This window comes from Ursus americanus, chromosome 15, assembly GCF_024610735.1.
Source record: "Ursus americanus isolate L20-20 chromosome 15, mUrsAme1.1.p, whole genome shotgun sequence".
Lineage (NCBI taxonomy): Eukaryota > Metazoa > Chordata > Mammalia > Carnivora > Ursidae > Ursus > Ursus americanus.
In genome coordinates this window covers 64,048,641-64,060,889 of record NC_142141.1, presented here as the reverse complement: position 1 = coordinate 64,060,889, position 12,249 = coordinate 64,048,641, and the positions used below count along the sequence as shown (strand labels likewise).

The 12,249-nt window shown below is 55.6% G+C and overlaps 1 protein-coding gene across 1 annotated transcript in view; it reads right to left on the bottom strand.

Annotated features, from left to right (window-relative positions):
- SLC6A3 (solute carrier family 6 member 3) overlaps window positions 1–12,249 on the bottom strand; it is a 39,210-nt gene that overhangs the window by 19,181 nt on the left and 7,780 nt on the right. Inside the window, exons 4-6 of the mRNA XM_087867999.1 lie at window positions 9,773–9,998; window positions 1,950–2,088; window positions 1,068–1,202 (exon numbers count right to left, since the gene is read on the bottom strand). Coding sequence (XP_087724125.1) covers window positions 1,068–1,202; window positions 1,950–2,088; window positions 9,773–9,998 — 500 coding nt within the window. The remainder of the gene's footprint in view (window positions 1–1,067; window positions 1,203–1,949; window positions 2,089–9,772; window positions 9,999–12,249) is intronic.

The window sequence follows — 12,249 nt, the reverse complement described above, 5'->3', positions numbered from 1 at the left end:
CTACCTGTTCCTTCCCATTTCCACCCCAGGGCTGTTCCTTCCTGCGTCCCTGGGGGGTGCCAGACCTCACTCACCAACACCTAGTGGCATTGGGCAACAACCCTCCAAACAGCCCCCTGTCCCCAGCTTCAAGCCCCCCACGCCCCAGCTACCCTTCCCCATTATGTCTCAAGGGCATGCCACAGTGAGTCCCCTGGGTGGCCATTGGGGTCCTCGCCATCTGCCAAAATCTAGTGCACCTGAATTTTCAACGATCTCCTGAGAATGCTACCTTTTCCAACATCCCAGCCACCCTGGGCCAATGGCCACTCCCACTTCTGGGCCTTGTTTCCCTAAAAGGCTGCTGCCCCTTCTCTCTCCCTCTCTTGGGAGACCTCTGTCTGTCCCATGGCCTGTCCAAGCCCCCTCTCTTCAGTAGGCTGTCTCCAAGTATTTTAACACAGAATGATTGCTGTCTTTTTTGAAGCAATGTGTAGCCAGCTGCACACTTAGCTTTTGATGTGATGTGATTTAGGTCCTTCCCTTGTGCCATGGGCACCGTGAGTGTTTCACCAGCGAGGTTTGGCTTCCTGAGGAGGGAGCCCTGGTTCGTGCAACCACGATGAACATAGAGCCAGAGCTCAGGGCTACACTCCAGGTGAGTGGCCACACTTTCTGGCACAGACTGAGCAGCCCATCAGTGCTTATCGGAGGAACTTGAGAGCGTTCCTTCAGGAACTGGGGATGGGCCAAGGGGGAGACACCAATCGGAAGCAGCCTTCCATTCTATTCCTGCAGATACTGAGCAGGTGGTCTGCTCCCCTAACTGTCTTATTTGGTCCATTCAGCTCCCTGCTGTGCCCACATGTCTCAACCTGACGATGAGCTCTGCTGGGTGGGGTCCGGGGCTGCCCGTCTTGCAGAGCCCTGCACACAGTAGGGCAACCCACACCTGCCACATTTACAGGGTAAGAAATTCCAGCCCAGCTGCTGCCTTTGGGACCTCCCACCCCAGAACACAGGAGTCCCATGGCGTGGAGCCTGCCAGTGCATGTGGACTGGGGGCCGTGAGTGGAGGGCATACTCACAGAAGACTCGCAGAGCCGATGGAAGTCTACGCTCAGGTATGCTCTGATGCCATCGACGGCCCCAGGGAGAGTGATTCCTCGCAGAAGCAGGGCAAAGAGGACCACATATGGCATGGTGGCTGTGATCCACACAACCTGGGAGAGTAACGCATCACCAGGCAGCACCAGCCGCCCACTGGCAGGGTGGCCACAGGGTCACCCTGGTTGGTGGCCTCTGGTTGGGAACCCATCATCCTGAACACTCTCAGGATGCCAGGTCAGCAAGGCTCCCTGCAGTAGACTGTTAATGCCCTCTGTCCGTAACTTTCCCAGGGATTCAAGTGGAACAGACAGTTTGGCAGAGAAGGGACATTCCTCTTCTGCATTTGGTCTGTGGCAGTGGGCTGGAGTGGCCGAGTTTCTGATGAGTGAGATGCAGTGAATTTGCCCTGGTTGTGCAAATGCACACCTACATGGTGTGTAAAAGGTGGACTCTGGGCTGGGAGGTGGGGGAGGAAAGGAACCTGTCCTTACTGAGAGGTTCGGGGGTGTTGGCACCACACTGCATGTATATGGCAAGTGATGGGCACGTTTTGGTCAAAATTGCTTTGGGTACCCAGATAATAACCAAAATACTTTCATCAACAAAAACAACTTATGGTGTGCTTGTGTTCATTCTGCCTGTCCACTCACTTCCCAACCTCCCACGGCCCCCATGTCTGTTCCCCAACCTCCCACGGCCCCCGTGTCCGCTCCCCAACCTCCCACGGCCCCCGTGTCCGCTCCCCAACCTCCCACGGCCCCCGTGTCCGCTCCCCAACCTCCCACGGCCCCCGTGTCCGCCCCCCAGTCCCCGAGCGTGGCCGCGTGCCCACTCCCCGGCTGGCAGGGCCTGCGGCTCACCTTCCCAGAAGTCTTCACTCCCTTCCACAAGCTGAAGTAGAGCAGGACGATGACCAGCACCAGGCAGGATGTGAGCTGCCACCGGGGGGGACCCAAGTCATCGATGCCGTGGCTCTCGTGGAGGTGCAGCACGCCACGCCTGGAGAGGGGGAGAGGTGGGTCCTTCGGGCTGCAGCCTCCCCGCCCAGCCCTGGGACCGGAACGCTGAGCTGGCCCAGAGACCCCCAGTCAGGAGGCTCAGGCCCACCAGCCCCCGCCGAGATGCAGGGGTGCTGAGGGGGAGAGGCCCTCCGTGGGCCTGTCCTCCCTGGGCCTGCCCTCCCCGGACCTGCCCTCCCCGGGCCTCTCCTCCCCGGGCCTGCCCTCCCCAGAGCCTGTCCTCCCTGGGTCTGCCCTCCCTGGGTCTGCCCTCCCTGGGCCTGTCCTCCCTGGGCCTGTTCCCCCAGCACCTCCTCTGGCAGTAGAGTTCCCAGTGCCTCCCAGCCCTGGCTCTGTGTTGGCTGCCCTACTCCCCCCATGTCCTAGTTCCCCAGCCAGACCTTATCACCCAGAACCTCTTTTCACTAACAGCATGACAGCACTGAGTTAGACCACACGGCCAAAGGCCCCATCACACCTTGGCCTCCTTGCAAGGCCTCACACATGCATATGGGTCACACGCCTCGGCCTGGCGGCAGGTGGCCATTTACTCATTTGTCCAGGAAAGGAGCCCGGCGGCCCACGGGCGTCTGTAGCCTCCCAGATGGAGGGGGCACAGGGCTCCACGACACCACACTCACTGGTTTCCCTTGTAAATGTTTCAAATTACTTCTGGAATTGGCACGTCTGTTGGTTCAATTCCCTCCCCAAGATTAAAAACTCATCTTGCTCTGAAGTTATTTGACATTCCTCAGTTTAGGGGACAGGACAGTGCAGAGTGCCATCAGCCTGGGGACAAGAGCCAGCATACACCAATCCTGCGTGGGAACCGCCCCTAGTGACTACAGACAGCTACTGGGAAGAGCAGGAATGACACTTCCCGGGGCAGGGGGCACAGCCTGGTGGGTCGATAAAGGGTGTCTGGGTAAGGCGGTTTGGGGCTGACGTGCAGAAGTGGTCCAGAGGACCAGACTGCGGTGGCCTAGGAGGTCACCAGCCGTGGGAAAGGTACTTCTACTCTATGTTGGAGTCCAGTTTTAGGTGAGTTTTTGTCCTGGTTCATGGATCTGGACACCAACAGCACTGGAGGTGTGCCAGGCTTGCAGCAGGCTCCAGGAACCCTGGCTGAATCCCCACAGCAGCCCCCTTGCCCCATTTCCAGGCACCGAGAGCATAAGCACCAACCCAACCTGGAGGCAGAGAGCTGCAAAGCAGGGCCTGGGACCCAGATGGCCTAACTCAACCCATGCTCTGTCCAGAGAGGGGTGGTGTCCGGATAAAGGAGCTGAGGGGCTCCACTCTGGCCCCATGGGAATGACATCACAGACAACCAGAAGCTGGACAAAGGACACCACACAGGTATGTTTAGACAGGGGGCTGGAGGGGATGCAGGGCTAACCTACCCCTTCCCGGGGAAGGGAAGGGAAGGGAAGGGAGGGGAGGGGAGGGGAGGGGAGGGGAGGGGAAGGGAAGGGAAGGGAAGGGAAGGGAAGGGGAGGGAAGGGAAGGGATGAGGTGAGCCCAGCAGTGCCCCAGCTTCCTGCCTGGCAGGCCACCCCCCAGGGCAGGGCAGGCATGTCCCGAGGGCAGCAAGTGAATGTGGTGGGAAGGAACTGCCCAAGTGCCCACTGACCTGTGGAATAGCCCCGGGGGCTGGCGGCTGACCATTCCCGGAGCTCACACAGGGCTGGGGCCGCTGAGCTCCCGCCGGCCAGAGCAGGGCACTTGCAGGGTCACACGGGGGGCTCAGGGGAGGCTCTGGAAGGGCCACACTGCGGCAGAAGGATGAACTATTCCTGAAGCGAAGCCGCCAGAGCGACCTCAACACAGCTTACAAACACGCTTCAAAGGCTGAAACTACCCCGCAAGCAAATTAACTTCCCTCCAGAACAGAGGCGACGTTCCTCGAAGGAAGACAACAAACGTCATGCGCGCGAACGTAAGACTCATCGGGCCTGCCGCGCAGTAAGGACATCGCTAGACGCACAAGGAGGAAGAAAACGTGGCCTGCAACCGGGGGAGAACCGGCCATCAGCTCCCCCACGCGAAACACAAAAAGTAACTCAGAATGGTAAAGTTACACTTAAGAGCCAAAATTACAGGTTCTTGGAAGAGACAGTAGTGGTAAATCTTCATGACCTTGGGTTTGGCAATGATTTTCTGATACGACAAGCAACGACAACAAAACAGGTAAATCGACCAAAATAAAAAACCTTTTGTGCATCAAAGGACACTATCAACAGAGTAAAAAGGTAACAAAATGAGAGAAAATATTTGCAAATCATATATCAGATAAGAGATTAATATCCAGAATATATAAAGATTGAAAACTCCACAACAGAAAAACCCCAAGCTACTCAATTTAAAGATGGGCAAAGTGGGGGGCGCCCGGGTGGCTCAGTCATTAAGCGTTGCCTTCGGCTCAGGGCATGATCCCGGCGTTCTGGGATCGAGCCCCACATCAGGCTCCTCTGCTGGGAGCCTGCTTCTTCCTCTCCCACTCCCCCTGCTTGTGTTCCCTCTCTCGCTGGCTGTCTCTCTCTGTCAAATAAATAAATAAAATCTTTAAAAAAAGAGAGAGAGAAAGAAATAAAGACGGGCAAAGTGGGACTACATCAAACTAGGAAGTTTCTGCACAGTGAAGGAAACCACCAACAAAATGGAAAGTCAACCTGCTGATGGAAGGAAATTATTTGCAAATCATATATTTCACAAGATGTTAATACCCCAAACACGAAACACACATACAACCCAACAGCAGAAAACAACGTGATCAAAAAAATAAAAAGAGCAGAGCTGAACAGACATTTCTCCAAAGAAGACACAAGGACGGCCAGCAGACACATGAAAAGCTGCTCCACGTCGCTCAGCATCAGGCAACGCAGATCAAAGCCACAGTGAGTTATCACCCCACACCTGTCGGAACGGCTGTTAGGAAAAAGTCAAGAAATGACAAGTGCCGGCAACAATGTGGAGACATGAGCCCCCCGTGCACCGTTGTTGGGAATGCACACTGGTGCAGCCACCCCGGAACCAGTATGGACGTTCCTTGAAAAATTAAAAACAGAAATACCGTCCAATGCAGCAATCCCACTTCTAGGTATTTACCTGAAGAAAATGAAAACACTAACTCGAAAACGCAGCTGCACCCCTATGTTCACTGCAGCGTTATTTACAATAACCAACACATAGAAACAACCCAAGCGTCCGCTGACAGACGAACAAAATATGGTTCATCCATACAGTGGAACGTTGTTCAACCTCAAAGGGAAGGAAACGGACACCTGCTACAGTGTGGATGGACCTGGAGGACATCACTCTGAGTGACACAAGCCAGACACAGAGGACAAATGCTGTCTGGTTCCTCTTATACGAGGTCCCTGGAGTTGTCAAATTCATGGAGACGGAGAGTAGGACAGTGGGCACCAGGGGCTGGTGGGGGGCGGAGAGGGAGTCTGTTCCACGGGGACAGTTTCAGTTTGGGAGAGTGAGCAAGTCCTGGGGACGGATGGTGGTGACGGCAGCACAGCACTGTGAATGTGCCTAATGCCACTGAACACACACTTAAAAATGGTCAAAATGACATATTTTATGTTCTGTATAGTTTATCACAATTTAAAGAAATTCCCCCAAATGAAGGCAAAATATGTTTCAGGAAAACTAAAGCAGAGAAAACTCATTGCCAGCAAGCCTACACTGTAAGACGTGTTGAAGGCAATTCTTCAGATGGAGGGAACGAAGCCCAAATGGAAATCTGGATGCACATAAGGATCGGAGAGCACCAGAAATAGCGACTCTGCAGGTAAATCCCAAAGTTAGTATCCCATGTCAAATCTATTTAAAATGTAACTGACTGTTTAAAGCAAGAAGAGTAACAACATCGTGGAGTTTACAACATCCTATAGAAACAAAACCCATGACAACAAAGGACGGGTCGGGAAGATGAGAGCATGTTGTAAGGCTCCTGAATGTGAAATGGTATGATGTCATCTGGCAGTAGACAGTGAGAAATTAAAAACACACATTGTAAACCCTATAAATATCCACAAAAGTTAAAACAAGGCTTAGCAGCCAATAGCATAGCTAAAACGGAAGCCTAAAAATTAATTAATTCAAAAGAAGGGATAAATAGAGGAAACAAGAAACAAAGAGATAGGACAAATAGAAAAAGAAATCAAGATGAAAGACTTAAACCCAACCATAGGGATAATTATTGGATGGGAGCCCCAATGACAAGACAGAAATTGTTACGCTGAAGGAAAGAGCAAGAACTAAGTTTACACTGTCCGCAAGAAATGCACACTCCGTACGACCCTTATGGGTTAAAAATGCAAGGATGGAAAAGGTACCAATGCAAACACTGCCCATCGGAAGGCAAGGGTGAGAGACCCTTTTGCTGCCAGACAAAGCTGCTTCAGGATGAGGACTGTGACCAGGAGGGATATCTGGGACTGCAAAGGGGTCCATTCAAAGACTCGATATTCATAAATGCACACACACTTCATAGCACAGCCCCAAAATGCATGAATGAAGTCAACACTGATGGAATCAAAGAGGCAGGTGCACAATCGCGGTTGAGAGTTCAACATCCCCTTCTCAGCATCCGGGAGGACAGCGGAAAGTAAGGAGCTCCCATGACCTGCAGACATGGCGCAACTCCCTGCCAGTGACAGCAGAACATCTGTCCTTTGTCAGAGCACCTGCAATACCCACCGGGACAAACCATACACCGGGCATCAAAGGTCTCTGGATGTTCTGGGATAATGAAGCCTTATAAGTAGAGTATGTCACTAAATCAGAATTAAGTCAGAAATCAACAATAGAAGCATATCTAGAAAACCCCCAGAGATTTCAAAATTAGATGGGAAGCTCCCCAAATCTCCCATCAAAGAGGGAATCCCAAGGTAGATCAGGGAGTACTTTGAACAGAATGAACATGGAAACAGCACGTGGAGATTTGCGGGAGTGGCCAAAGCCTTCTCCTAGAGGCAAACGTGTAGCTTTCCAGTTTATGGTAGAAAGTAGGCAAAGGTAGTGCGAAGTGCATACCGAACTGTGGGACATCTGAACGGGTTGGAGTTACACGGCCTGTTTTGGGGTGTCCAAGCCCACAGATGCCGTCCTGGCTCAGACTTCACATCCGTCCAGCGAGTTCCCTGCACCATTTCTCAGCCCTGGAGCTACAGCCACGAGCCTCTGGTGTCGGCTCTGAGCCTGCTGTGTTTCCTCGTGCACCCCCCAGGGATTGAAGCTGGGAGTGGGGCAAGTGCCAGGGCTGACGAGGAAAGTGCTTCTGAGGTCAACACCAAACAAAGGCTCCACTCTCTCGGCTAAGACGTAATGAAAGTAACAGCGACATCATGCTTCACTCTCCAGTCTTAGTGGCATGCTTTCCACCGTGAATCCTTCCACACCTTCGAACAAAAGACAGGTGGTCCTGGTAGCGTCACTTGGTACCTTTCAACCTCTCTGCAAGCTTCCCATCTCAAAATTGTAAGAGACATTCTAGCTTGAAAGCTGAGTCCTCATTTTGTTGACATAATGATGGATTAAACAATTAAACCCAAGCCAGCACTGAGCACCTCTGAGCACCCCTCAGTTTGGGGACCTGACCACGGGCCCCCAGGGGCTCATCCACCACCGTGTCTGCTCCCCACTTTCTCGTGCAGAGGGTCCCTGCAGACCCCTTCCCTCTGATCATGGCCAAGCTGAGCACTGGGCCACAGGGGTGAGGGCACATGCAGCCCAGGCACGACCCATCAGTGAGACACTATTCACTTTGGGAAATGCAGCGGTGAACAGCTCAGTGGCACGCAATGTGGTGTTTTCACCCCTAAGAACAGAAACCTCAATTTCTCTTTATCTGGATAATTCTTGCTTCTCGTCACGCTGAGTGCCATCCACACACTTGTAAACTTCCCTGCACTCTGTTTCTCACAGCTGCTATCTTTCAGGCAAATTGCGAGGGACAGATGGCAGGCGGGCTCCCCCGGCCCACCCCTCCTGAGAGCTCCCAGCGTTGCTTGCAGTCCCTCCGCAGGCAGGCCCTCCCTTTCCCTTCCCTGTGCTCCTCACACACGTCCACTCTCCTCCAGTCCCAAACCAACAACAGCATCTTCCTAAAAACACAAGCACATCCTGTGGCATGTGACTGTCACCCCGGCCTGACCACGCTCTTCCTGACCATGGCTCAAGGAAACCAGCCATCCTCCTGGCTGCGCCTCAGGCCCTCCAAACCTGCCTCCCACGTTCCTGCCCCTCGATGCCGCTTGCGGCAAGGGGATACGGTGCCCACAGGGGGCACAGAATTCCAGAACAAGGCATTCAGATTTCAGTCTCTGGAGCATAGTGTCATTCCAGGTGCTGCGTGTCTGCGGGTCCTGTGAACACCGGCAGCCCTGCCGGCAGCATCTCTCCTGCGGCCGCAGGACGGGTCTGCTGGCTGCACACGGACGGGAGTGGGATGGCCCCCTTCCCCCCCGGGAAAGGCCTCCTTGAGCCATTTGAGGATAAAAGACACGGTGGGCGTGTCTGTCCACCTGCCCAAGTCCTGGCTCCCCCAGGAGCATGGGTCTGACCTCTCGACAGCTCACGGTTTTCTAACTACAAACAAGGTTTGCAAATGTGCCTATTTGCTGTTAAGACCAGAATTGTTTTAGTTTTGTTGGTTGCAGTCCCTTCTGCTAAGTTGTTAAATGGACTCATTTTGCATATAAACGTGAATAGAATGTACCTAAGTGGGCAAGTGAGAGGTGCCCTCACGAACGTCCATGTGGACGTGAAATTTTGGTGTCAGTGGAAAGCCCCGAGGACGCCCTGTGCTCATCTAGGGAAGCTGCCTGTCAGCACGGTCGGTGAGCGTCCAAGCCGCCGGGGACCTGGGAGGGTCCTTCAGAGCCACACGCACTCAAGCTTCTGCACAGCCCCGGGCCCCACGCGCATTTACGAACGCGTCTGCATGAGGACCATGCGTTACCCGACGGCCAGGTTCCACGTCGTTTCGGGTGGGCTCCTGTGCATGTCCGGGTTCTGAGCAGAAACGAGGCACCCACAGGGGCACCGACGGCCCTTCCAGCCTCAGTCGCCCACGTGGGGACGAGGGCAAGGGGGGCGGGAGCTGGGCTTGGGGAGAGCCACGCACCTGCAGGCCATGGACGCCACATGGTGTGGAATGCAGGGGAGGGGAGGGCACCGGGAAGGCCACTGGGTGTGGGAGCCAAGGAGGGACTTGGGCAAGAACGGATGCTGCGTTTGGAAAGACCTTCTCAGGAAAAGCAACAGTGGGGGCACCTGTAGGCCCGGTGTGCTTAGCGAGGCTGGAGGGGGTTTTCTGCCGCAGAGACGGGGCAGGAGAACAGACGGCCCAGGCTGGAAGCAGCCCTGCAGCCCCCACCCCGGGTGGGCAGGCTTCCTCCTACAGGCTTCCTCTGGCCAGCCTCCCGCCACCCACATAGCGGCTCACAGCGGGACGGAACAGCCGCGGGCCTGTCTGCCTTCCACCCCTGCGGAGGACTCCCCTACAAGAGCGTGGCCAAGCCACTAGATTCAGGAACGTGCCTACAAGAATCCAGAGGAACAGGGCGCGGGCACGGGACAGGGTCCTCTCCACACCCCGGGAGCGCTGCATCCCGTGTCCTTCCTGAGGCTGACGAGCGCGGGTGACGTGGCATCGGACCCCCACTTACTCAAAGTACTCGGTGGCTGGCGTGGTCCTGAAGGTGTCGTTGGGGCTGGAGCTGGAGTTGCCGGAGTGGGCGTCTGAGCAGTTGGGGCTGTTCCACGTGTTGTTGCAGTGGACCCACGGCAGCTCCACGGTGAAGGACGAGAAGAAGTAATGCAGCGCCCAGGCGATGATGACATTGTAGAAGAAGCCGACGTACAGCGAGATGAGGATGACCGTGAAGCCCACGCCTGGGGTGGGGGAGCAGAGCGCCGTCAGCAAGGTGCCCGCCCGCCTGCCTGGGCTCCGACATCGGAAACCAGGCCACGTCCCTGAACACCCAGACACGACCAGTGAGGGCTCAGGTGCCAGACTTCACGCCATGATCCCAGACAAGGGGCTGCACCCAACCCCCGAAACCCCCCCGGCCATCTGTGTGCACTCAGAGACATGCAGGGTCACGTAGGGCCACCCTGCTAGAACCAGGTCACCCATGGACATAGAGTGACTAAGGGCCATCTGTGGCCATCCACTACCCCTCGCAGGCACTCGGCATCAACCAGGGTCACCCAGGGCCACCAGCCCACGCAAAGCCATCAGAATCATGTATTGCCACCCATACCCACTCAGGACTATCTAGAGACACCTAGGAATATACAGCATCACCGAGAGTCAACGAGGGCCACCCCAAACCATTCAGGGTCACTCAGGGACACCCCCAGAAAGACCTGGTATCTCCCAGAGCCATCCAGGGCCACCAGTGGTCCTTAGAAACTCAGGTCCTCGGTGGCCACCCACAGCTACCCAGAGCCATTCAGAGATATTGATGTCCGCTCATAGCTGCTCATACCCCCTCAAGACTACCCAGGGCCCACAGAGTCATCTGGGTTCTTTCACAGCCACTGAGAGCCACCCAAAGTCACACAGGGCCATCCCTGACCATCTAGGGTCACCTGGGGCCATCCTTGACCGTCCAGGGTCAGCCGGGGGCATCCCTGACCATCCAGGGTCTCTTAAAGCAAACCAGGGACTTTCAGAGTGACCTTTCCAGGATCACAAAACCTGGAATTTGGGATCAGTCATCGAGGGGCTCCTGGTGAACTGGGGGGCTGTGCCATCCTGACTGGTGGCAGGTGGGTGTGGCCTCCTCCCACTGGCCAAGGAGCCCTGCTGCTCAACGCTAGGTAAGTGCCGTCCTGCTCCCACACTGTGGCTCCTTCATCGGGCTCCACGCGCTCTTCATTTCCTCTTCCCTCTCGGCTTTGCCGACATGATTAGTTTGGACTGGAGCTTTTAATTGCTTGATTAAAGCCTGGTTGGGTGCTATGCCCCATCTTGCCCACTCCTGGCTGGGGCTGTGGCTGGGGGTGGAGCATGCCTTCTAGGCCATGTTTATAGGAAGTAGCTTGGGTGTCTTTTGTGGACATAACCCTGAGCAGAAGCAGTCTTCATGCTCAGGGCATCATTACAGTTCTCTTCCTACCCTGAAAGCAAAAAGAGAGGCACTAAAATTTATTTGTGCGTATCTATTAAACAGATCTGGTATCAGGAGTGCCCTAGAAATAAAACAGGCCTGGTACATAAACCCTCTTGGAAAACGTGTGCCGTAGCTGTGATGACAGAAACACAACAGTTCTCTTTGGAAGGCCGTCTCCAGTGTGGATGCGTCAGCATTAAATAACGTGACATCGCAATTCTGCTCACTGAGTTCCTGAGGACAGAGGCATGGTTGTGATTCACAGCAGACGTGCCCAGGCAGCCGTGTTCTCAGGGAGCCGTGTTCCTGGAGAGCCGTGCTGTCGGGGAGCCGTGTTGTCGGGGAGCTGTGTTCCGGGGGAGCCGTGTTCCTGGGGAGCCGTGCTGTCAGGAGCTGTGCTGTCGGGGAGCCATGTTCCTGGGGAGCCGTGCTGTCGGGGAGCTGTGTTGTCAGGGAGCCGTGTTCCCGGGGAGCCATGCTGTCAGGAGCTGTGCTGCCGGGGAGCCATGTTCCTGGGGAGCCGTGCTGTCGGGGAGCTGTGTTGTCAGGGAGCCGTGTTCCCGGGGAGCCATGCTGTCAGGAGCTGTGCTGTCGGGGAGCCATGTTCCTGGGGAGCCGTGCTGTCGGGGAGCTGTGTTGTCAGGGAGCCGTGTTCCGGGGGAGCCATGCTGTCAGGGAGGCGTGTTCCTGGGGAGCCGTGCTGTCGGGGAGCCGTGTTGTCGGGAAGCTGTGTTCTGGGGGAGCCGTGTTCCTGGGGAGCCATGCTGTCAGGGAGCCGTGTTCCCGGGAGCCGTGCTGTCGGGGAGGCGTGTTCGTGGGGAGCCATGTTGTCAGAGAGCCGTGTTCCTGGGGAGCCGTGCTGTCGGGGAGCCATGTTCCTGGGGAGCCGTGCTATCGGGGAGCCATGTTCCTGGGGAGCCATGGTGTCGGGGAGCCGTGCTGTCGGGGAGCCGTGTTCCTGGGGAGCCATGCTGTCAGGGAGCCGTGTTCCCGGGAGCCGTGCTGTCGGGGAGGCGTGTTTCTGG